This window comes from Rhinolophus ferrumequinum, chromosome 9, assembly GCF_004115265.2.
Source record: "Rhinolophus ferrumequinum isolate MPI-CBG mRhiFer1 chromosome 9, mRhiFer1_v1.p, whole genome shotgun sequence".
Lineage (NCBI taxonomy): Eukaryota > Metazoa > Chordata > Mammalia > Chiroptera > Rhinolophidae > Rhinolophus > Rhinolophus ferrumequinum.
Window position 1 is genome coordinate 19,182,665 of NC_046292.1, and position 24,470 is coordinate 19,207,134.

Below are 24,470 nucleotides of genomic sequence, written 5' to 3' on the forward strand. Positions count from 1 at the left end.
GGCCTTGGGGGCAGGCCGCGGTCCTCGCTCCTCCCAGGACTAGGCGGGACAGGGAAGTCCCACCCAGCCGGCCCGGGCCCTGGGCGGCTCCGAGGGCTGTGCCCGCCTCCTTCCTGCCGCTGCATATCCCTGCCTGGAGGGCGGTTCCCAGCCCAGAGGGAAGGAGGGAGAGGGGCTGGCGCGTCATGCCCTGGTCACTGCGTGCCAAGCTCCTTACGGACCTGATCCTGGTCATCTGGGGAACCGCTGCCTTCCTGATCAACCTGGGCGCCAACCTGTGGGCCGCCAGCCAGTATGTGCTCAATGGTCGTTATGTGTGGGCCGCACTGGTGCTGACGCTGCTGGGCCTCTCCTCGGTTGCACTGCAGGTCTTCAGCTGGGTCTGGCTGCGCGCCGACCCGCCTGGCTTGCACGAGTCGCAGCCTCCGGGCCGCTGTCTGGCGCTGCTGCATCTCCTGCAGCTGGGATACCTGTACAGGTGAGCGCCCCGCCCTCGGGAGGAGGGAGGGGGAACAGAGCCCAGCGGTACCTCCTGGAGCTGAGCTGCTAGTACAGGTGAGAGCCCTGACACGGAAAGCGGGTAGAGAGGAGAGGACTGGAACACAGGAGAGAAAATTAAGCCTCCGTGGGCATCTCCACTTGCAGGTGAGCTTCCGGTCCCTTAAAGAGAACTCTGGCTGACAGTCCTCGGAACTCATCTAGCCCTACCCTTCCTGGCACAGGTGAAGAAACTGAGGCCCAGAAAAAACAGGGAGGTGCATGATATGGAGTCAGAACTCTCTGGGATTCTGGCTTTACCACCTGTGACCTGGTTTCTGCCTTTCTCTGAATCTGTTTCCTCCTCTGTTAAAAGGAGGTAGTTGTCGCTTCCAGCGCAACACGGGCAGTGAGGGTGCGAGAAGGGGCAGCTTTGGGTTAAGTTTTTAAGAAAGAAACATACAGAGACTTAATGCAGTTAAATCTCAGAAGGCCAGGGGTCTCACAGTCCTGAAAGACTGGAGCCCAGAACAACGCCGACTGGAGGTTTTTATTGATAAGTATACAAGGGGGTAGCAGTGTTTTTGGCATGCTCTGTGGGACTCACTTATCACGTTATAGAAACAACCCAAACCAATTATGTTGATCATAGTTGATCACAGTTGATCACAGCTGAAGCAGAAAGTCCTTGAGGTGAGGTATGCAACTCTTTTAAGGGACGTATATCACATGTCAAAATTGTTTCACAGAGCTGAGCAGAGCTTAATCTTATCACTCTCAAGACTTTTCTCCCAATTAGGTGAGAGGGAAAAGTCAGAGCCAGCAGCTGCTTTTCCCAGGCAGGGGGAAGAGGAGACAAGGCCCCTTCCCAAATCTTTTTAAGGCAGCTCATGGCGGTCTCCATGGGGTTCCGCCTGGTTTGAGTTGCCCCCACCATGGGGAATCTTACTCGTCATTGTCCGCAAACCCTCTTTTGGAGACTAAATAGAGAGAAATATACAGTCCCAGAGATGCACGGTCTCACAGACTATTCTTTCCTTAAGGAAAGACACGGGGGTGGGGGGGGCAGTCTGCTAGGCTGTTGTGTGACAACAGGTAGTAATGTAGAGATAGGTCTGGCAGGCAGGCCTGTTGTGAGGAGTGAAGAAAAGAGCACAGTGCTTGGCTCCTGGTGCACTGTAATGGCAAAGACTTGCAGACAGTCCAGTGTGTTCCTTTTAGCTGCAGAAGGGGCCTTGGGCAAGTCACTGGACCTCTCCAGGTCTCAGTTTACTCCTTGTTTCAGCGAGGATGGTCATAGTGCCTGCCTCTGGTAGGGATTAAATGAAATGAGACCTGTGAATTGAGTGCAGATATCAGCTAGCTTCATAATTACCTGGCTCATACTGGGAGTTTCAACAGCCCTGGCCCCTAGAGCAGTGCTTGTGCCCTCACCGCTGAGTGTCTCTCATCCTTTCTTTCTCCCCCACCCTGACTCCTCCCCACACCCTGACTGAGCAAGAGGGCAGAGATGGGAGTCTGACTTACCCATGTCTCCAGAGCCAGCCAGGTCTGGTCACAGGCTGAATCCTGGAAAATCGGCATGGGTGTTGCTCCTTTCCAGAACTGGCAGGGCCCTCTAGTGATGGGGAAACTGACACTAAAGGGTCAGAGTCATGCAATAAACTCAGGACTCCGTGGGGTCTGGGTTGGGATGAGGTGGCTGGAGCCAGGATCTGCTCTTGAATCCATTTTTATAGATTCTCTCCAGATCTTGCCTTGACAAAGCTGCACTGCGTTTCCAGGAGTGGGTGAGAGAAGCTTTGAATGTTGCAGTTTTGCCCGAGGGGACTGTGCAGGCATCAGTAAAACCCAAGGTGGGCATGAAGGGGCACACTTATTACCATCCAGGTAGGCCTCGATGGGGCCTGAATCTGTAACTACATCATGCATCTTCCCTTCTCCTATTTCTTCTGAGTGTGAGGCATATAGAATGCACTGAGCTTTGTTTTTGAAAATGGGGTCTCTGTACCTGCCTGTGACCAGGCTGAGGCAGAGCCCTGCCATGGCACTGGGGGACCAGAGGCAGAGGCTCCTGCTGAGGGAGAGCCCCAGCCTGGGCCTGCCCACTTACTCCCTTAATGTGCTTTCAAGTCCATCCAGGGGAAGTAACAGTACATGTCTGATGAATGAATTTGAAGTGAATGAATGGGCTCACCTCATAGTAGCAAACTGACACCAGTTGTGGTGGTGGTGGTGGTGGGGGGGGGGGGGCTTGGTGCATCTTCCGCTCCTCCCTCATGCCAATGGGCCACCCAGGCCTGTCTGTCTAACCTCTGGACCCTCTTAACTCCACCCCAGTCTCCAGCCCCACCACTCTAAGGCTCTCGTCCTTTCTTCCTGGACTCTTACACAGCCTCTTAAATGGATCACTGCTTCCAGTCTAGCCCCTCCCACCCTTCCTCCTCTCCACAGCCTGGGAGTTCCTTCTAAGGCACAATCTGACCTGTCTCACCTGTGCTCAGAAGCTCTCAGTGGTTCCCCACCCCCCACAGGATCCTAAGAAATTATTACGATGCTAAAATTTAAGAACTATCCCCTTAGGCAATTTCATTGTATGCCTTTGAAATTCAAACAGCTTTGGGCCTAAATCCTAATTCCACTGTTTACTAGCTCTGTTTTCCCATCTGTAAAATGGGGATATTATAAGACATAAATGAGATGAGGTTTGTGATGAGCTTGGGACAGTGCCTGGCCAGCAGGAGCAGCAGTAGTTGTATTTATCCCCATTTTACAGATGAAGAAACAAGTTCAGTGAGGTTAAGTTTTTTGCCCACGGCCCCACAGCATGTTAGTGATGAGCTAGGTTGGGAGCCTGTCTGCATCTACCTGATATGTAGGGAAAGGAGGAATGCCTCAGGACACTAACCTGACCCCTTGTGGCATCCGTATATGCCTAGGTGCAAGCAAGGCCTGCAGCAGGCGCTGTTGGTGTGGCAGCAGGAAGTGCCCTCCGAGTTTGACTTGGCCTATGCCGACTTCCTCTCCCTGGACATCAGCATGCTGCGGCTCTTTGAGACCTTCCTGGAGAAGACGCCACAGCTCACGCTTATCCTGGCCATCCTGCTGCAGAGTGGCCAGGCCGAGCCCTACCAGTGTGAGTAGTGGTACTACCAGCAGCCAGCCCTCCTTTTATGGCTGGAGAAAGTTTCCTGCAAATATTAGAAATGCTTTCACTCTTTTATAAGGGCTGCTTAGAAAATGAGAACGTCCTTTAGTCAGGCAGGTCTGGGTTCAAATCCAAAGTCAAATCCAAACTCTAGCTGTAGGAATTTGGACAAATGACTCAACCTCTCTGAGTATGGTTGTTTTCATCTGTAAAATGGACATAACAAATGATCCTACCTCATAGGATTGATAAAAGGAATAAGTGAGGCGATGCATATATAGCCTAGTGCCTAATAAATCCTAATTGTAATTTTTACTGTTTTGAAGAAAACGAATGAAGTATGTAGGATGCCTGACCCATAATAGGCCACTTGTTAGTCAATACACTGTTTATTGGGCACCTTCACACACTTACGTTTTCATTGAGCACCTTTGTCCTGTCCCTGTGCTCGGGACACCTCAGTGAACGAGGACAGGGCCCCTGCTCTGCTGGGATGATAGACTGTAAAGCAGGTAGTTACAGTAAAGTGTGCTGAGTGATCTAAAAAGGAAGAGGCAGGTGGCCTTCTAAGCCATGGGAGAAGTTTGTACACTGAGGAGCTTTGGGAAGGTTTTCTCCTGTGAAAGGGAAGTAATGTGCCCAAGGGCACAGACCAGCTGGGGGCCAAGCTAGGACTCCAACTCTCGTCTGATTCAGGGTCCAGGGCTTCCCCTTCTCCGTCACACCCCTGCTCACCTCAAGGCCCCCCTGCTGGAAATGCCACAGCCTCCAAGGAGCCACTCTCCACTCTGCCATCACTCACTGTGTGACCTGCAGAGTCTGCCGCCTCTAGCCTCAGTTTCCATGGCTGTACAAGATGGGGTTGGACTTGATCTCCAAGGGCCCTTTCAGCTCGCTAACTTGAGTCTGTAGTATTAATTGAAAACAAAACAAAACAGTGATAGCTGCTGTCACAACTGGGCACTGTGTAAAAGTGCTTCGTTGTCAGCACTCACATTTATAGCCCTATAGGTTGGTGCTATGGTTATCTTCATTTTCCACAAGAGGAAGGAGGTGCAGAAAGGTGAAGTGATTGGCCCTGGGGCATGCAGCACTCACTGGGCACAGTTTTCTTTGTCTGAGGGCAATTGGTGTCTAGGACCAGGGCCAAATGAAGATAGTCTACACCGTATGTGGATGGAGGGCGGATGGGAGTGGGGAGGAGCAAGAGATGAGACAGATTTTCCCAACTTTTTATTTAGCAAACTTTTATTTCGCTGATGTTATGAGCCAGGTCCTGGGGATGGATCCTAGGGTTGCAGAATCGATTTCCTGCAGAGCTCAGAGATGAGGAAATAATTACTCCAGACAGAAGTGGGTAGAGTGTTACAGGATAACCACTGTGGTGTGGGTTGGGTGGGGTCCAGATGGGTGACTCTAGGGGATATTCAGGCTGGAACTTAGGCCAGGTGAAAGGGGGCGTGTGCTCCTGGCCTACCGACCATCGTGGGCACAGCTTGTCCAGGTTAGAGAATGTGGGGTGTTGGGCCCTGCTGAGACTAGAGTGTGGGGTAACTAGAAAGGACGATGGCCACAGATCTGATTCCAGGCTGGGCGTGGGTTCCTGGCCCAAAACAGCTTCCCAGGCCATCGTTGAATGGATGTAGTGCGAAGGGGGCAGGGGAGGAAGCATTCTAGACATTCCAGTGCTGCTTCCCTCCCTCCCCAGAAGCTCGGGTGCTTCTCGTCCACGGTGGGCAACCAGGAAGTGGGATAGCATTCCCACCGTAAACTTCCAGTCTTGAAAAATCAAGACCAGGGCCCAGTGTGAGGGTGGAGGGGAGGGGCGTGAGGGAGGTTCTGTCCTTCCAGCAGGTTGGCATCAGGGGGTTACCGGCTTCCCTTTCTGTGACTAAGAGAGGGAGAACTGGGCTGCTGATTTTCAGATCCAGGAAAGGCTTGGGCTCTGTAAGATGACCAGGGCGTGGCCAGGGCCCAGCGGTGGAGATGAGGGTGTATGCCTCACACACCCTCTCATCCTGGTAAAACTCTCACCATGCACCTGAGAAGTGGCACCTGAAAAGCAAAGCTTTATTGTGAAGGGCAGACACTCTATTGGAATCCCAGGTCTGTTTTGGGTTGTGAGAACTTATTTATGTTCCCCAGCTGTAGTTTTTCCTTCCACAAACTGGGGGTTTTAGTACTCACCTTAGAGTGGTTTTGAGGGCCCCCAGAATCAGTGAGCTTTGGGGGCACTAGGCAGGCTGCCCACTGGGCTCAGTTGTTTCCTCTTCCTCTCGCAGGGGTTGTTATCTGCACGGCCTTCGTGGGTATCTCATGGGCACTGCTTGACTACCACCAGGCCTTGCGCACCTGCCTCCCCTCCAAGCGCCACCTCCGGCTGGTCTCCTCTGTGATCTACTTCCTGTGGAATCTGCTGCTGCTGTGGCCCCGAGTCCTGGCTGTAGCCCTGTTCTCAGCCCTCTTCCCCCGCTACGTGGCTCTGCACTTCTTGGGCCTGTGGCTGGTGCTGCTGTTCTGGGTCTGGCTTCAGGGCACCGACTTTATGCCAGATCCCTGTTCTGAGTGGCTGTACCGGGCGACAGTGGCCAGCATCCTTTATTTCTCCTGGTTCAATGTGGCTGAGGGTCACTCTCGAGGCCGCGCCACCATCCACCTGGTGTTTCTCCTGAGTGACAGCGTCCTTATGGTGGTCACCTGGCTGACTCACAGTGCCTGGCTGCCTAGTGGGATCCCGTTGCAGATCTTGCTGCCTGTGGGAGGCGTCAGCTTCCTTTTGGGTCTGGTTCTACGGCTTGTCTACCACCATTGGCTGCACCCTAGCTGCCACCGGGAGCCTGCTGAGGTGGATGGGACTCGGGCCCTCCACTCCCCTGAGTGGTGCCAGCTGCCTCAGAACACACGCATGATCAGGTTGGCGTGGAACTTTTTTCCCAAGACATGGGAGGGAGACGGGAACGGAGTCCTTTGAGGCAGGATCAGACCCAGCCAGGGGACAGAAGGACAGATGGAATCAATTGGTAGAATGCAGAAGATAAGCTAATAATGCTGCTATAGGCCTTGATTCACTCAACAAGCACTTGATGCCTCATCTTGCCAGGCACTGAAGACCAGAGTTGAATAAGAGGCCTGCCTTCAAGGGTAAGAACAAGATGAGAAGGGACCCAATTATGTACAAAACACTTTGAGAGGAAAGAAGAGACCCCTCCACCCCCTTTTCTCTTCCTCCCAACCAGTATAGCTTATGCCCCAAAGCTTCTCAGTATTGGCATTTCCACCTCCAAAATAATCGGTGGGGGTGCTGTCCCACCCCTTGGTTCCCCTATCTAGGGCTAGAATGGCCCTAAGACCTCCAGGATGTGTTCTCTAGAATTCTTCCTCCCGTGTCCCACCTGTCATTCAGTGCATTCACCAAGTGTTTCCTGAGAGCATTTTATGTGCCAGGAACATCATTCTATCCTTGGAACCTGGAACAAGATCAGCTGCCACCCCTACCCTCTCCAGCCGCTCCTGTGTGGGCTCATGCTGGAAGCCAGAGATGCCCAGCTGGCTGGCCCACGTCAACCCCTCCAAGGCCCGAGTGCAGCTGGGCCAACCTCTGCCCTTGCTCTCAACCAAGTGCCTTGTGAACCTGTGGTCAGGTTCATGGCTCAGCCCACTGAGTACTTTTCCTGTACTTCGGTGTACTTTCTACCTCAGTCTATGTGAGAGGAAGAGAATGTGTGTGCCTGTGTGTCTCTGCAAGTGAGTGACACAATTTTTTTTTTGAACAGTATTATTAGGTTTTTATTAAAACCTCATGGAATCCTCCAACCTAGTTGTGTCATTAAACTAAATTTACAGAATTCAAAGCTGCCAGGAAAGAAGGGGATCAGGGATACCAAGTCGTCCACTGCTCAAAACTGGTAAAGGCCCTGGGACAGAGAAGAGGGCTGGCTTGTTTTCCACGTTTCGGGAGCTAATGAGCCAGTGTGCGGTTGATCGTTCAGGTGGGCATCAGAACCCAGATCTGGACTGACTCTAGTGTGTGCTGCTGGGCCTGGCAGGAGTAGCCACACCCTTTGCACCAGGAAGTGAATATGAGAGCCCAGGGGAAGAAAGCTCAGGGAGGGTCTAAGTGATGAGGTGACTCAGGGGATGTGGAAGTGGGCAATGTCACCAGGGAGGTGGGACCTTTTGTTGCTCTTGGCAGGTCTGTGGTTTCGAGAAACAAGAACAGGAAACAGGCGCTGGAGACAGAAGAAAAGGTTGCAGTCCCCACTGTGGTGGGACTCAGGAGAGTCTCAGTTCCATTACTCATTCATTCATTCTAGTGGAGACATAAACAGGCTAAGTAAAACAGTGTATCAGATAGTGTTAAGTGCTAAAAGTGGGGAAGGGGACAGGGAGAGTGTGTGTTTGTTTTGGTGTTATGTGGGAGTTGGTTTTACACAGAATGGCCAGGGAAGGCCTCCCTGAGAAGCTAAGCCTTACTAAAGGAGATGGAGAGCCATGCACATGGATTGTATCCCAGACACCCAGTCAGCAGGGACTGAATGAAGGAGGGCTTGTAGTGGCTTCAACGATCACACAGAGATGAGGGAGAGGCTCTGGGAAGATAATACTGGTGCTTTTTTACATATATAGAATAGTGGGGGCAGAACAGATTTCCAGACTTCTGAATTTCCTGGATCAGTAAAATGGCCAAGATGATCACCAACTTAATTTTAACAACAACAAAAAAAAGGCAGTGAAAACTACCACCATCTATTATCTTCATCATCTCTAAAAGAAAGGATATGACAACCTCAGGAAGAGGACCCTTCTTTTAATTGAATATATTTAATCACACACAAAAAGTAAACTCTATCATTTTTCTCAACTCATAAGGAATTATCAAGGGTGGAGACCCGACAGTGGGCTGGCTCAGTGCCCAACCTTAGGACACCTAGGTCCTGTTTCACTAAAACAAATACTTGCTCCATTTACTTTTCCACATTTCTTCCTGTCGTAACGTGGAGAAGACTAGGCTCAGGGGAGAAGCCAAATATGTTGACAGAAGATGCAATGTTTTAGGCAATTCCCTGTTTTCCTGAGAAAATCCCAAAATAAGTTTTTAATTATTTTGCGGTAAGTTTTGATCCATACTGTAGATGAAATTGTCAAATGATGGTAATATGTGTACACAATTACTAACTCCAGACAATGTATTGTGTACTACCTAAAAAGCTGTAGAAAAAGCTTCGTTTGAATATACACTTAAAAGTTTACAGAATCAAGAACTTTCAAAAGACAGTGACATTACATGCCATTAAAAATTCCCTTTGAAGAGTCCCATCATTCCTTTTTAAATGTCAACTTGTAGAATAAAAACCTGAATTGCTTGCCACCAAAAGTTGTTTTGAGAAATGTACAGATGTTATACTTACTGTAGGGAGAGAGGGAGATGTTTACTCTTCGGGTTTGAGAAGCAATCAGTATTCTAATATTTGTACTTACAACCAAGTAAGGACACAGCAACAACCAAGTTTACTTCAACTAGTGTGGTCCAAAGATGCGCTTTCTGTGAAAAGATTTAATGCCTAGAATACATGGCAACCCCCCTTTCGGGGGCAATTTGGGGAAAAATACATCTTGTGGTCTGACATGTATGGTACTTGGAAATTAGAACAGAAATTCTGATCTTCACTGGAATAAAAGGCAAAAGAATTCTTGACTTTTCCAGACTAGCAATAAACAGTCAGACTCAAATCGGAAGAAATGAAATGAGAAAAAGTTAATGTGACATGAAATTAGGCCAAATCAAACAAGGTTTGATATCAGTTTGTCAGTTTTATTGCTTTTGTGTTTTAAGCTCAGCAAGGTAGTCTCTAATAATTTCAGCACATTTGACAGCAAATGAAATCTCTTATCATACCAGTCCTAAACTTTAAAAAGCAATATATTTTAGAAACTAAACTTTCCCTTGCAAATGATTTATTTTCCCATGTACATTTGTTTACACCAAATAGTTTTGTTTTTACTTTTTTGGTGAAATTAATGACTCAGTTATTAAAGGGTGCTTATCTTTCTAATGAGTTTGTCAGATTTTCTTACAAAGCCCTACTTAGGAGCCAACTCAGCTGGGCAACTGGGCTGATCCTATTCAGAAAAGACACGGGAACAAACTGTATAGAAAATAAAAACTTTATTTTTTTTTTCAAGTTTACAAGATAGTTCCCATTACATATAACATTATGGTCAAGGACTCTACAGCCACGAATGCCCGCAGTCACATAAATATATCCAATCCAATCAAAGCCTTTTCCTGCTAAAACGAGGCATCTGTAATCCAGAGGGTCAGATTTGAGTAGAAATCGTCCTTAATGGGATGGCTCCCGTCAGTGCATTAGGAACTAGCCAGTGAGCCTTGCTTGCTGGAGCTGTATGACTCCAAGGAGAGGAAGGGACGGAGGGCCTGCTCGTCAGGGAGGGGACAGAACTAGATTTTCTCTTGTGATTTAAGATATTTTAGAATCTCAGAATTAGGATTTGGATTGTACAGTGTGACTATCTGGGGAGTTCCAACTTTTGGATGAAAAAGGAAACCAATTTAGCAGTAAGAAATAGAAGCTTGCTTGAGGGGCCCTACTTGCCCCCTTCTGCGGGGGCGAGGAGAGGAACGCCCAAGTTCACCACCCCCTGGCTTAGACCACCACTCTCCCGGGCAGAGGGAGTGCAGCTCTGCCCCTCTACTCCTCTCCCCCGTGCTCAGTGGCACTGACACCCATTCAAGGGAGTGACCATCTAGAAACTCCGCATGCTGCAGCTGGAGTTTGCCAATCAGATTCTACCTGGGAGCTTTAAAGCTGACTTTGTGTAAACTGCGAACAACCTGTGGCAAAAGTCTCCTGGGACACTAGCTTTGCCCCCCCCACCCCAACTTGTAGAGCAGAAGACAGGAAACACCCTAAACCAAACAAAAGCATCTAAATGTGGAGCAGGCATCCATTCTCCTGGACACCACCAGCTGCCCCAGGGGCACTGGACAGGGTGATGCTAAGGCACAGTCAGTTTTACATTCGAAAGTCAAGCTACCTCTAAAACCTAGGACACCTGACAACTCCAGATCCCCTACTAGACATGGTCCTCACCATGAGATGTGCAGGCCCATCTTATAGAACCACAGTGCCCAGCGAGGGGAAGGACGCATCATGTGGCTAAGTTCACGGGGACTCTCTAGTAAAGGGCTCCCCGCTAATGCAAGGACCCCAGTGTCCTTGGCCCCTGAGCTTCCAAGAGCTCTTGGTGCTGCCCACTCATTTTCCTTTCCGGGTCTTTGTGCTGGGGAGGAGGAAAACACAAGTTAAAAGAAGAACACTGTGTTCCCTGGACAATTCATTGTGGCCAGGAGGACCCAGGTCCCATCTTCTGCCCGCCCTCTACATGAGGGCAGCAACAACCCGAAAAGAGCAAAGGCCACTCTGTTCAGAGAGCTTCCTCACCTCTTTTGGCCAATTTCAAGTTCTTTTTGCAAAAACCTAGGCTGGGCAGTCGGGGCAAAAGGGAAAAGGCCATTGAAAAAGGAGTCCAAGTCATATTTTAGGAAAAGCTGCTCCCAAAGGGCAGGGAGAGGGAGGCGTTTGTGCACGATGGGGTGCCACTCCACAGCCTCACAAACCTGAAGCACAGCACTGACAGGGTGGCCTATGTCCCCAACAGGGCAGGAAACCCAGTTACTGCCAGTAGGCAGAGGGCTTGGGGCCTGGAAGAAAAGACCCACCCTACATCTTTCTAAGATCAATTATCGAGCAAGGCAGAGCAGCATCTGGGCAACTGTTAAACTCAGACCAAAGCAAGGTCTGCTTCAGACTGCATACCCTCCACCTGCCGATGGAAACAAGGCCAAAGAGACAGCGAAATAATGAGCATTGACTTCAGCAATTCTCCAAAGACCTGTTCCCTAAAACTGTGAGGCCCAAAGCAGTTTCTCAATCCGTTCTGAGGAATGTGTAGAACAGCTTTTATCCGCTGAGTGGCCTTGGGAGGAGTCTGGTCTCTTTGTGCTGCAAGGATAGGGATATGCAGAATTTCTGGGGACAATTACAGCTGGGGTTGGTCAAGCATACCTCTTCCTGAGGACCCAGACTACATCTCTCTGAGGTGCTTAGATAATCACCCTTTTCTGCAGCCTGGGAGAGGCTGAACTCCCTCAGTGTTAGGGAAGTTTATCCTGCCTGAGCACATGTCCAGGTTGGTCTTCAAGGGAACACCCACAAACACAGTTGGGCTGGTAGGCTGGGACTAGCGCCCGGCACCCACCAATCTTCCTAGAAGTCAGGCTGAGAGATGTTCCTGCATTTGGCCCAGGATTAAGTTTCTAGGCATGGAGTAGGGGGTCCAGTACCCTCATTTAAAACAGGAAAGTCTTTCTAGCCTCTGGCTTCCCATTTTAGAATGAGATTTAAGAAGTGGAAGGTTGTACCATGGGAAAATTGGGTTCTGATCACACCAATCTCCTTTTCAGTTTCAGAGATCTGGGTAAATATATGCCCCAGAATAGCCTTTATATGGCGTGAGAGCTTCAAAGGAAGTCAACTACATTGGTAGTTTTGGCCAAAATATAGTTATGAGCCTGTTCTTAGACGTGCTCTGACTTCTTGGGTCCAAAGCCCAGGGATTGGCTAGAGCTGTATGGAGGTGGCTGTGGGGTACCGAGAGCAGCAGGAAAAAGCCTAGCACTGATGACTAAGAAGGAAGAGAAGGCTGTAGGGGTGAGCATCTGTTGAGAGAAGAGTGCTTCTCTGTAGGAGGAAAATGTGGAATCTTCCTGTTTCAAGAGCCAAAGAAGCGGAAATTCACAAGAAGCCTTAGTCGCTTCTCTCCAGTTTGGAGGTAAGTCCCCGGGTGTAGTTTTGAATAAAAGAGTCAAGCTGAAGGCATAGCGTTTACTGTCTAAGAGGTGTTTCCAGGATTGTGCCATCTGATTAAAGGGGAAGAGGGATTGGAAAGGGAACTAAGGCTTCTAGGATGGGAAATAGTGAAGTCTGAAGTTAATCAGTGTCCAGTGCCCCACAGTTCAGCAAACTAGGAGATGGAAGAACAGGAGCGAAACCACCCTAGAGAGCAGACCACTGGAGCAGCTAAAGAGGTGCTATTGTCACAGAGAGGTATTTTAGATATTTCAATTACTATTTTCCAAGAAAACTTTACATACCCCTTTCTTGCTAGAAAAAGAAAGGAGGGAAAACCTGCTTCAGAGACCAGACCCTTACCTATAAAAAATTACATATACATTCACTGGGAATATGCTCTACAGCTAAGGAGATTATAGACTGCAAGAGATGTTATTACAGGTCTGCCACATTTATCCTATCACAAGTTAATAGCAGTTCTCAATTAGGTCACGGACTAAGAGTGCAACTCTGCCCCAAGAATTTCCTTTCCTTTGTCTTCATTTTTTGAAATAAAACAAAACAAAAACCAGAAGAATTAAAAGCACTGTAGCTGCAGTGAGTCTACTGGTTCTCTCAACCCAACTGTCTCCCGCTTCTGCACGAGGATGAACACGGGCTGCAGCTCACTCTTAGCAAAAATAAGCTTCGTCCCTTGCAGCTGTTGGTTCTGATTGTGTTCTCGCCAGTATTCCATGGAGAAAGACGGTGCGGGGGGGGGGAGGGGGAGAAAGAGAGAGAGAAAGAGAGAAAGAGAGAGAGAGAGACAGAGAGAGAGAGAGAGAGAGAGAGAGAGAAACAGAGAGAGAGAGAGAGAGAGATCCCAGTTGGTTCCGGTCTCCAGTTCCCTTCAGGAGTGAAAAGGAGCTCATGGGGAAGGCTCTTCATTTCAGTTCTTAGAGAAAATCAAGCTCCAAAGCCTGGTGAAGGGACACTAGGTCTCCATGGTTTGTGATCCTCCAGAAAGGCATGTTGTGCTAGAAGAGAGCAGGAACAGCTGGTTAACCCAACTTCTTTTGGGGTTTTTATCCAAACCCCTTTCTCCACAGACCTCTTCCAAGGTACTTGGTAACCCTCTCTACTCCTGCCCACCTCATGAGGCTATCAGAAGGATCAAATAAATCATATGTATAAGGACTTTGTACACTATAGGACACTTTACAAATGTGAGAGAGTTTTATTCGGTTTCAGTGGTAACTCTGTGCTTTTATGAGAGGTATATTTATTCTAGCTATCATATAGGATCTTCAGGATCAAATGAAATATCCACATAAGAATTAGTGTTAATACTACATTTTCTTACATTGAAGAAATATTAGATTTTCTTCAATTTCCTGTAAGTTACAGGTACAAGGCCCAAATCTTGTCCATGACCAAGATGCAGAACATACAGACCTAGGAAATAATAAGCCCATTATATTATGTGGTTAGAATTATGCCCAGAATACCGTGTGCTGTTCTGGAAGCCTTTTTAACGAGCTTTGAGAAATGCAAATGTTGGAAACCATGTCCTATGAAGCTCAAGGGGAAGAGCTATACTGACTGTCTTGTTTAAACTGTTACAAGTTACCCAGAATACTGAAGTCTAAAACAGTTCTTTTGGCGTGTAGTTTTTCTCAAGCCTGCTGCTTACACAAGTATTTAAAAGGATTTAATACACAGAAGAGGAAACGGGCTTGTTATGTTGTGCTCAGAAGTGCCAGACGAGGACCAAGATGTGAACGTTAGAGAGCTAAATTTAAGTTCAAACGAAGGTGGAACATCCTAACAGTGTGAAGGAGTCCACAGCAGAACAGGATCCCTGGGAGGCAGCCTCCTTACTCCGGGCTGTGTTCAAACAAAGACTAGAAAGTATTCTGTCAAAGAGGCTGCAGAAAAGATCCCTCACACGGTGGAGGCTGAACCGGGTAGAGCTCTAAGGCATTTTCCAGTGGGGGTATTCTATGGTAGATGGGTACAGGCATCAGCCTAGAGACACCAAGTTTGCCAATGACTGAGGTGTACTTTTTCTCCCCACTCCCTTCTTCACACCAAGAAGCACTGATACCTACACTCACTACTAGTATCTTTCCCAGAGGGCAATAAGCACTTTAGGATCAAAGCTCCAAAGATGACACATGAAAAAAATAAAGGTCCTTGAATTGCTACATAAAGTGGCAAATGAAAACATAATGAGGTAATAATGACAACCGATTACCACCAACCTCATAGTTCATTAATGGTTGCTGAAAGTTTGTATGTTAACTGAATGAAGAACATTAGGACAGAGGACCTAATTGGCAACCCACTGCCTCTAAGTCTAAGAAACAGAGAAGAAAACTGGGGTGGAAGGGAAAGGACTTCTGTAGATCCATTTAGCAGATGAAGAATTCAAAGAGGTAAGAAAATTGTCCAAAGTCACACAGCTAATAAGTGATTGAGATTTGAACCTGTGTGATTTTAGATTCCATAGCCAATGATGAATATGAACTGTCTGAATTTGAAAGAAAATGTAGTTTTACATGTTTGTAAACATGTGAAGGAAACTTAATGATAGAATTTAAAAAATTAGACATACAGGCCAAAAAAGGGATCTCTAGGCATAGAATTATAAAATCAAAGATTTTCAAGCAAACTGAGCAGATTACGTAATCAAAATCCCTCATTTTACAGATGAGAATACAGGAACCCAGAGAGACTGAGTAATATGTTCAAGGATATATCTAATTATTATATATTTATACACTTATAAATATTCTAAAATATAGACAACATTTTATATAAAGAAATAATTTAAAAATCATTTTATTTTTTTATTAATGGTACAAAAATCCTTTTTGCTTTTACTATTAATATTTTTAGTGAGTGCTAAGTGAATATGCATAATTATTTTTAAAAATCTTGGGTTCCTTTTTGATACAGCAATCCAAGAGCTGAGTTGGAAGTTCAGCTTATTTTGATATTTCGTTATTTAAAAAAAACCCAAAAACTCACCAAGATATATAGATCCAATACTTATTTTTCAATTCTATCCACTTAGTCAAAAGTTTTTATGGAAAATCAGTAAGTTTCCACCTTTTCTACTGTCAATTAACTGTTCTTGACAAGTAATTGGAAGGTATTATTTCAAATTAAAAAAAAAAAGTGTGGGGTGGCTGGTTAGCTCAGTTGGTTACAGCACGGTACTCTTTTTTTTTTTTTTTTAAGATTTTATTGCGGCATGGGAACAGGACTTTATTGGGGAACAGTGTGTATTTCCAGGACTTTTTTCCAAGTCAAGTTGTTGTCCTTTCAATCTTTGTTGTGGAGGGTGCCGTTCAGCTTCAAGTTGTTGTCCTTTCAGTCTTAGTTGTGGAGGGCGCAGCTCAGCTTCAGGTCCAGTTGCCATTGCTAGTTGCAGGGGGCGCAACCCACCATCCCTTGCAGACGTCCAGGAATCGAACTGGCAACTTTGTGGTTGAGAGCCCGCACTCCAACCAACTGAGCCATCCGGGAGCTCAGCGGCAGCTCAGCTCAAGGTGCCATGTTCAATCTTAGTTGCAGGGGGCGGAGCCCACCATCCCTTGCAGGACTCGAGGAATTGAACTGGCAACCTTGTGGTTGAGAGCCCACTGGCCCACGTGGGAACCGAACTGGCAGCCTTTGGAGTTAGGAGCACGGAGCTCCAACCGCCTGAGCCACCGGGCCGGGCAGGCCCCTAGAACACGGTATTCTTAACACCAGGGTTGCCGGTTCAATCCACACATGGGCCACTGTGAGCTGCGCCCTCCACAACTCGATTGAAACTACTATTTGACTTGGACCTGATGGGTCCTGGAAAAACACACTTAAACAAACAAAAGTTTTTTAAAAAAAAGTGTTTGAATCTCACTGAAGTGTTTCATTTTAAAATGATGACTGTAAAATAAGTTAGGAAAATCTGTCTCCAAGTGTAGAGATATAAGAATTTTTATAGATGATGTATTTATATCTATTTCAAAAATAAAGTGATTATTTAAAAAAAAAAAAAAAAAGGCAGCACTACCCCTAAGGTGAAGATGGAAGACAGGGCCCACATCAAATTTAACGATGGGGGTCTGTGTAGCAGGGCTCAAAGAGCTTAAGATTTTTGAGCGGCAGAGAGGAGGGGGGAAGGAGCGGATTTAACAACTTATAGGGAAAACTCCATCTGGGGAAAAAATGACCTCCTTTCTCTTTCTTGAAGAAAAATGGGAGGGGAAGAAGAAGGGAAAACACTGTAAACGCACAACAGATTGCTAAGATTTCTGACTTTTACCATTTTTCTAAATGCTTGGTGCATTCTCACATAGACTATTTTCTTTACCATGCTTACCTGTTTGGCTGCTATTTCTTCATCTCGTCCATCTCCAATCACTACATATGTGACTTTCTTTCCAAACCTTGACACAATTCTCTCAAAGCAGCTCTCTTTACCTGATTAAAAAAAGAAACGGGCTGCTGTTAGGTTCACCTGCCTGTGCTTAGACAAAGTAAGTGCAGCCCCCGTAGTTTGCTTGGTGGGGAGTTGGGTGGCAGCTAGAGATCCACTAGGCCCCCAGATCTATAAATGTGAGGCTAAGTGGCCCGGCAGAGCAAGAACTGTGCACACCACTTCCCTTCCCCCAACTCCTGTACTTTACAGCTTACAAAGCAGTTTTCAAGTTATTTAATTCTCAAAACAATCCAGTGAGATGGGTACCATCCCCTATTTTGACAGATGTAAATGGGACCAAAGAATTAGCAACTTGTTCTAGATCACAAACTAGCTTATAACTAGACTTTGGGCTCCTGGCTCCAAGTCCAGGCTCTGGACATTGTAACATGATGAAAGGACATTTCTGAGGGAAAACTGTTTTAGTGTAGGAAAAAGAAGTGGAGGCATACAGCCCTGATGTCTTGTTAGCAATAAGTAATAGACAGCCATTTCACTCCAATTCTTCATTTTCCAGAAACAGTCCTAGACATGGGTCTTTCAATGGGGGAGGAGCCCCAAAGCACCAATGAATAGAGCAGCAACATTTATCACCTCTGGAATTTCCTTACTATTATACTTTGCAACTGCAACTAAGATACTGTAACATTGAAATTGACCTTGGGAAATGAGTGATTTGAATCCACTGCAGACAGTTTTTAGACACATGGCAATATAGCAAAATTCAAATCCCATCAGGAACCAACACCTAAAACATGCACAGATGATACTTCTTGGGAAAGACACTTTATTTGCCTAAATAAATAAAAAGGAAATTATTTCCCTTTCTTTTCCTTCACTTTATTTCCCTGTTCTGCCACCTTCTTCAATTAGGCAAGGTCCTAACTCTGCTTCCTTCTTCATCCTGCTCCATTAACCTTCTCATCCTTTCTTTTTGCCAGATCCAGTGACTTAACACCAGGGTTCCTATGTTAATAAAAAGGTACCTCTTCCTCAAGGTACTTGACTGCCATCTGCTGGAAAATTGTTGTAAAAAGCTCACAAATACACAAACAAAAGATGACCATGTCACAACTGACAACACCCTACACACCACTCAGAAGTCCTGCTTGGTACATCTGAGTAACCACAAGTCTCTGACACCCCTAGCCCAAGTGGCACCTCAAACCAGGTTGACAAGTCAGTCATCTGGACCACTTTGGGCTTCAGTCTCCTACTTCTAGTACAAAGCTTGGCTTAGTTACACTTAGGTCCCTTTCAGTGCTAACATTTTACAATAGCATTGTCAGGCCTTACATCCTATCAGGCATTCAATCAACGTTTGCTGAGTAAATGCATATTAATCTCACAATTGATTCAGTGCATGACTATAGTCTATGTCTTCAGCCCCAATTTAAACATTAAATAACTTTAAAGATAATGAATTATTATGTTCAAAGTGTTGAAGAATTCTTCGTCTAACTGCATTCCAACCATTAGACCCTTACAACCTGAGCCAACCTTTGCAAGATTCACAGTCTAATTTACGATCTGTCCATAGAAAACAACTTTTAAGTAAGGATTTTAGACTTTTCCCCTAAGACCCAACGAAGGGAATGTCTCATATTTAGAGGACAAGAACACAGATGTTTTCATGGTCCTGGCAGACAATGATCAAGGATGAAATACTCATACATTTAGGTATGTTTCCTCTAAAAGGATTAAGAGACTTGAGAGAGTTCATAAGAGCTCAAAATAAAGAAGTAGCTACATGAAAAAATGACTCCAATATAATTGGTAAATATACCTCTTCATTATATACTCTCAAAACAATCCTGTTCGGGAGGATGAAGCCAATGAATGAATGACTGGTCAGCTCACCAAATGTCAAGCAATTGAAGCTATAACGGCAAGACCAACCAAACCTTTGGAGAATACTAGGTTCCTGGGTTTCACCTACCAGAAACACTTCTGACAGTTTCAGAAATGATTTTGAAAATTATCTTTAATGTCTAAGATCACAGAGTGGCCATTAAGAAAACTACAATTCTGAAGTCATTTCAGAGGCACCGAACAAGTATTTCCTCTCCTTGCTCCAATTCCCCAGGGCTGTGAAGGAAAGCCTTATGCCTCTCACTATGTTTACCATGGTGCCAGGTACCACTACAGCTCTCGATGAAATGGGACCAGGAAAATCACCAAATAAACACAATTACTGTCAGAGAGAATAAAATTATTTCCATTAGTTTGATTAAGATTTTGGGTGCCAGGACTCAGTAGAACAAGCATTACACAAAATCTATCTTTCAGATGTGGTAGGTTCAGTGAATGCCCTGGGTTCTTATGAAATGCAAAGTAAAGTAGTGGCAACAGTAGCAAATCTGGAGGGGGGCAGTTTTCAGATATATCCCTCCCAACTCCGTATCTCTTGTAAATGAAGTAATTCAACCATTCAAAAAAGGAGAATAATAAAAATATCTGTATACCTACCACCAACCTGGTTTTGTCAAATCTTAATAGTTTATAGTCGCTTTAAATTAAAAAAAAAATATAAGAATGAGATATTACAGATGTATATGAAGTTTCCTATGTACCCATACTGAATGTTATTCCTCTCCCTCCTTTCTCTCTGTGAGTATATATCCATAAAAAATGTATGGTATTGTTGTGAACATTTCTTACCTTTATATAAATGTTACGTACTGTGCATATCTGTCTGCAATGTGGTTTTCTGTGTTCAGCATTGTTTTTCATTTTAACCCTTATGGATATATGTAGTTTTAGTTCATTCAATTTTAACTGCTATATACTATTCCCTTGTTTGAATACATCTATTTATCCAATTCTTTTCACTGACAGGTTCACAGATAGGCTATTTCCAATTATTTTCTATTATGAATGAGGCTGCATAAAAAAATCCATGCATATCTCTTGTGCATGTCACATGATCTGTTGCAATTATTCAACTCTGTTACTGTAGTATGACTGTAGCTATGGAAATGATTGGGGCATGACTACATTTCAATAAAACTTTACAAAAACAGGCAGTGGGCAGAATTTGGAATGTAGGTTATAGTCTGCACTAAAGTATATATATCTAAAAGTGGAATTGCTTGGGTTACTGCACATCTTAAACTTTACTAGACAATGACAAACATTCTCCAAGAATGGTTATATGGTTATATCCATTTTCAATCCCATCTGCAGAATAAGTGTTTGCATTTCCTTGACAAAGTCTGACAATGTCAGACTTAAATTTCTGTCAATCTGATAAATGGGAAATACATCACATTTTAATTTGCATTTCCTTAATCTGCAGATCCTTAATTAGTGAGGTTAAGGAATTTATCATGTTTAGCGACAATTTGGATTATTGTGAATACTGCTATTATGAACACAGCGTACAAATATTTCTTTGACAACCTGCCTTTAATTCTTTTGTATATATACCCAGAAGTGGGATTGCTGGATCATATGGTAGTTCTATTTTTAATTTTTTGAAGAACTGTCATACTGTTTTCCATAGCCGTCCCATCATTTTACAATCCCACCGAAAGTGCACAGGAGTTCCAATTTGTCTACATCCTCACCAACACTTGTTATTTTCTGTTTTTTTGGTAGCAACCATCCTAATGGGTGTGAGGGGTTTAATCATTTTTAAATATACAGCTTAGTCCTTGATTTTTAACCTAGTGCTTTTTCTATTATACTACTATACTGCAGCATTCTCTCTGTGAAAGAGAAATCTGAAATGAAGCAAAAGTAGATTTGTAAACTAGGTATTATACTATGTTCTTTCAAATATTATAAAAGAGCATCACTATTTTAAGTCCAACAGACCTGGATTTGAATCCTGTTTATGTAACTTACTAGCTGTGAAGCCTTGAACAAGCTACATAACTGTTAAGCCTCATCAGTAATACCAAGAGAAGATTGCTGTGAGGTGTGTGTGTGTGTGTGTGTGTGTGTGTCAAGTGTCTAACAGAGGGACTGGTAAATAATAAGTGCACCATAGGTAGGAAATATTATTATAAGGCCAGTGACAAGAAACAGAACAGAAACCATACCAATTTTGGTAGCACTATAGATGTTTTCAATAGGAAATATTTCTCCAAGCCCATATAGGAGAACCTTGGCCAGAGCTGGAACCAATTGGGTTGTAGTGATCAGAACATTCACACAATTCTTTCTAGAAGGGAGACAGGAAGAAAAGAAAAAGGTGAAACCAAACCAACCCAGGAGCAAGAATTCAAATGGATCTTCTTTTTAGGATCTAATTATGAAAAATAACCTCAAAATGCCTGGTATGATATTTGTTCAGTGCCAGTGCTCGGTTATTGCTCTACTCATCTCAGGTTTTTTTACTTCCCATATCAAAGGACAGAGATTCTATGGTGGACACAGAGCAGCAATTTGATTCTTCCCTCATTTCCCTACGGACCATTCTAGCTCACTGCACTTGTTAGCAATTACCACCAACTCATGTCATTGACACCACTCTCTAGAAAACAAATGACAAAGACTTTCAGTTACAGTGCTATTCCATCTGAATGCAATTCAGCCCTTAAATGAGATATGATTTAAGTCCTCTCTGCTCTTCACACAATAGCAACACAGATTCCAGACATGTCCTTTATAAACTTCACCAAATACCCTTTGTGTCAATTTTATTATCTGCTCCATTAGGTTATAGATCTGGAATACCTATTTGAGGAAAGAAGCAATAAGGATATTGCTGCAAATATGACTGTATTTATTTCCCATTGTAAGCTTCAAGCTGAAATCTCCTTAATGTACCCTTTTCTTTTGAATCCTGCCTTTCTGAGTAGGTTTTGATACATTTCTTTGGAGCTTCCTGTACTTAGGATATTTGAGATATGTCTCCTACATGTATTCTTTGATTTCACCAGGCCCATCTCCTGGGCTGGAGATTATTGGTTACTGAGTTTTAATTTTGTGAACAAAAGGGGAAAGAAAAAGGCTTTCATATATAAATATTATCTTAAAACTCTAAGGTGTGCTGTTAGTATAAAATGATTTCGCCTCCCACCTAACCTCTATACTTCCCTGCTTCATTTAAACTCCTCTAAACCCTATCCCAAACCTTATTTTAGGGACTGGCCTGTCCTGGACTGGTGTAGGAAAGAGTGTGTCTCTGAGAGGATGAGACTTCCAAGAACCATTTCCATACCTGGACTGGATGAGAAGTAAGGACTTTAATGCAGTTCCCAACCAGGAATCTGTTAAAACTTCGATTTCTGCTCTTAGTCTCTGCAGTGCTTCCTTTCTCTGTGGACTGAGGAGGCCTTTGGGAATAAAAGCAGACACATTTATCATTTGACAACATATCCTTGCTGACATCGAGGAAACAACTTCTAAATTCAATTCAGAAATAGTGTGAGTCACTGAAATATTCTACAGAGCTAATATATTTCTCCTCTTCTTGGTAAAACCCTAGCATAGCCTGCTCAAAATGCCTTTTTGACTTTCTTCATCAGAATGTTTTGCTGGGGGCACACCCACAGCAACAAAATAGCTGATAAAACATTGTGATTAGATTCTGGCACAAGCTCTTTCATCACTAATCAGTAACATAATTGGCAGACTGGTGGACCATACCTTGAGTAGCACTGCTTTAGACGTGATAGTAAGAACCAAAGGGGGAAAAAATAAGTGTTAGAGCTGGAAGAGTCTGCAGCATTTCCAATCTCTTTCTAGAGAAACCTTAGCCCAGGGAGGAAAGGGGTGCTGCCTAAGATTACACAGCAAGTTAGTGGGTTTTGGTCTCAGAAGTCTTTCCACTACCATATACTGCTCCCATGGTGACTGTGCTTTCCCACTTTTCAGGACACATCAACCTGAGATTCTAGGTTGAATGACCAACTCTCTGAATGTCATTTATTTGTATTGTACTTACTTCTGAAACAACTCCAGCTGATAAGAGACTAAAACACTGTTTAAGATCAATTAAGCATAAAACAATTAAGCATATAACAAAACAGAATTCACCTGATGAGAAAATGTTATCAGACACTTGAGTTATACTATTCAAATAATAAATCTGGCCCTGAATTTTCTATAGTGAAGGTAAAAAGAGAAATCCTGTAGTCTATTACCAATGCTCCATAAAAACAAACGGCATTTTTACGAGGACTAGAACTGTGTATGATGTTTTCAGATTGATGTTTTCACAATACAACCCTAGAATTAGATGCGCATCTCTCAATGTTTCTGATAAAACAAAACCAATACCTGTATGTCATATATGATGTACACATAAGGTGAGTGTGAGTGTCTGTGTGTGCGCGCGCGCGTATGTGTATTTCTTTTATCTACATCCTCTTGGTCAAAATTTAGTCGTGACTTGAAGACCATGTACTGAATTGTCGGAAGGTTGAAAAATGTAGCTTTTAGTTCAGGTGGCCATGTGATTAGATAAAAGAGTTTTACCGTTATAGAATATACTGGGTACAAATCATCAGTCTTTACTAGTGTCTGCTCTTCAGACCACCTGCTATCTCTATACACCCTTCTTCTTCCATAAATAAATAACATGTTTCCTGTTGTCTTTCTAGGAGAGACAATTCCGAAGTCTCAGTCATATTAAAGACTCCAAGTCCAGGATGTGAACGATGTGCAGTCTTTTCTACCAAGTCCAAATTTTGCTCCTCTTGGCAGGGTAACTAAAACCGAAACCCCATCTGGGAAAGGGGAGCATGGGTGATGCCCAGTCCCAGCCCTGGCATGCTCACTATCTTGCTATGGCTGCGGCCCTCATTACCCTCACGGTGAACATCAATTTTCTTTAATGCAAAATAAGGGATTTAGATGAACTCTAAGGTCTCTTCTAATTTGAACAACCTATGGCTAATTAATTAACTCCACAAAATAGAATTTTAGGCCTAGTGGCACCTGACATTTGATATATTTCTGGGCAGAAAGGATTTCCAAGGTTCTTCAAATCACAAATGGAAAACTACAAACCATCTACTATAAACTTAGTCACTAGTTCTAGCTGACTTGTCCTGATGGTTACATAAATAAGTAAAAAGAAATATATGGTAACCTATTAACTAGTATTGATAGTAGTTAGGACTCCAGAATAAAACATATGTCATCAAACATAATCTATGGAACACATTTCCTTTAAAAAGGCATTTATCTAAAAAGAACAAGAGAACTTTGAAAAGTTATGCTAAGAGAAGTCCATGCAAAATGCAGAGCTTTCTCCCCAAAGGGTTTCAATCAAACCACCATGTTTTTTTACACAAGTTAAAATGTTACTGTGGCACAAATTCATAAGGAGTTACCAGGGAGTTCTAAGGAATCCCTGGAAAAGAAAACAGGAAATCGTTAGACTGGTTGTACACCACACTTACCACCCACGTTGCTTTTATGCTTATCATAGATTTCTCTCACTTTTCGGTAGCGGAAAGCCAGTTTCCTCATCCAGTCCACACCTCCTTGGACACCCACAGAGGAACCATGGCTGCCACTGCCTCCTGAACCACTGAAACCGTCTGTTGAGAAACTGTAGTTGCTG

General features: G+C 44.4%; 2 protein-coding genes across 4 annotated transcripts in view; one reads left to right on the top strand and one right to left on the bottom strand.

Annotated features, from left to right (window-relative positions):
• Positions 1-87: 87 nt before the first annotated feature.
• XKR8 (XK related 8) lies at positions 88-24,446 on the top strand. 2 transcript variants are annotated; one of them, XR_004423782.1, is made up of 5 exons: positions 88-478; positions 3,417-3,613; positions 5,908-6,766; positions 23,503-23,606; positions 24,357-24,446. XR_004423782.1 is itself a non-coding variant. In XM_033113240.1 (3 exons), the coding sequence occupies exons 1-3, from the start codon at positions 186-188 to the stop codon at positions 6,594-6,596; spliced, it is 1,179 nt and encodes a 392-aa protein (XP_032969131.1). In that variant the 5' UTR covers positions 88-185; the 3' UTR covers positions 6,597-7,435. The 2 variants fall into 2 exon arrangements, 1 of the variants encoding a protein (XP_032969131.1); XM_033113240.1 differs by lacking the exons at positions 23,503-23,606; positions 24,357-24,446 and having other exon boundaries at positions 5,908-7,435.
• Positions 9,775-24,470, bottom strand: part of EYA3 (EYA transcriptional coactivator and phosphatase 3) — an 89,272-nt gene continuing 74,576 nt past the window's right edge. For both annotated transcript variants that reach the window (XM_033113237.1, XM_033113238.1), the window contains 5 exons: positions 24,307-24,467; positions 22,119-22,233; positions 20,995-21,116; positions 16,850-16,950; positions 9,775-13,514 (listed from right to left, as the gene is read on the bottom strand). In XM_033113237.1, coding sequence (XP_032969128.1) covers positions 13,434-13,514; positions 16,850-16,950; positions 20,995-21,116; positions 22,119-22,233; positions 24,307-24,467 — 580 coding nt within the window. In that variant the 3' untranslated portion in view covers positions 9,775-13,433. The remainder of the gene's footprint in view (positions 13,515-16,849; positions 16,951-20,994; positions 21,117-22,118; positions 22,234-24,306; positions 24,468-24,470) is intronic.

Coding starts and splice junctions, on each gene's coding strand:
- XKR8 (XM_033113240.1), top strand. CDS start 186: ATGCCCTGGTCACTGCGTGCCAAGCTCCTTACGGACCTGATCCTGGTC. Junction 479..3,416: donor CAGCTGGGATACCTGTACAG/GTGAGCGCCCCG, acceptor GTATATGCCTAG/GTGCAAGCAAGGCCTGCAGC. Junction 3,614..5,907: donor CCAGGCCGAGCCCTACCAGT/GTGAGTAGTGGT, acceptor TTCCTCTCGCAG/GGGTTGTTATCTGCACGGCC.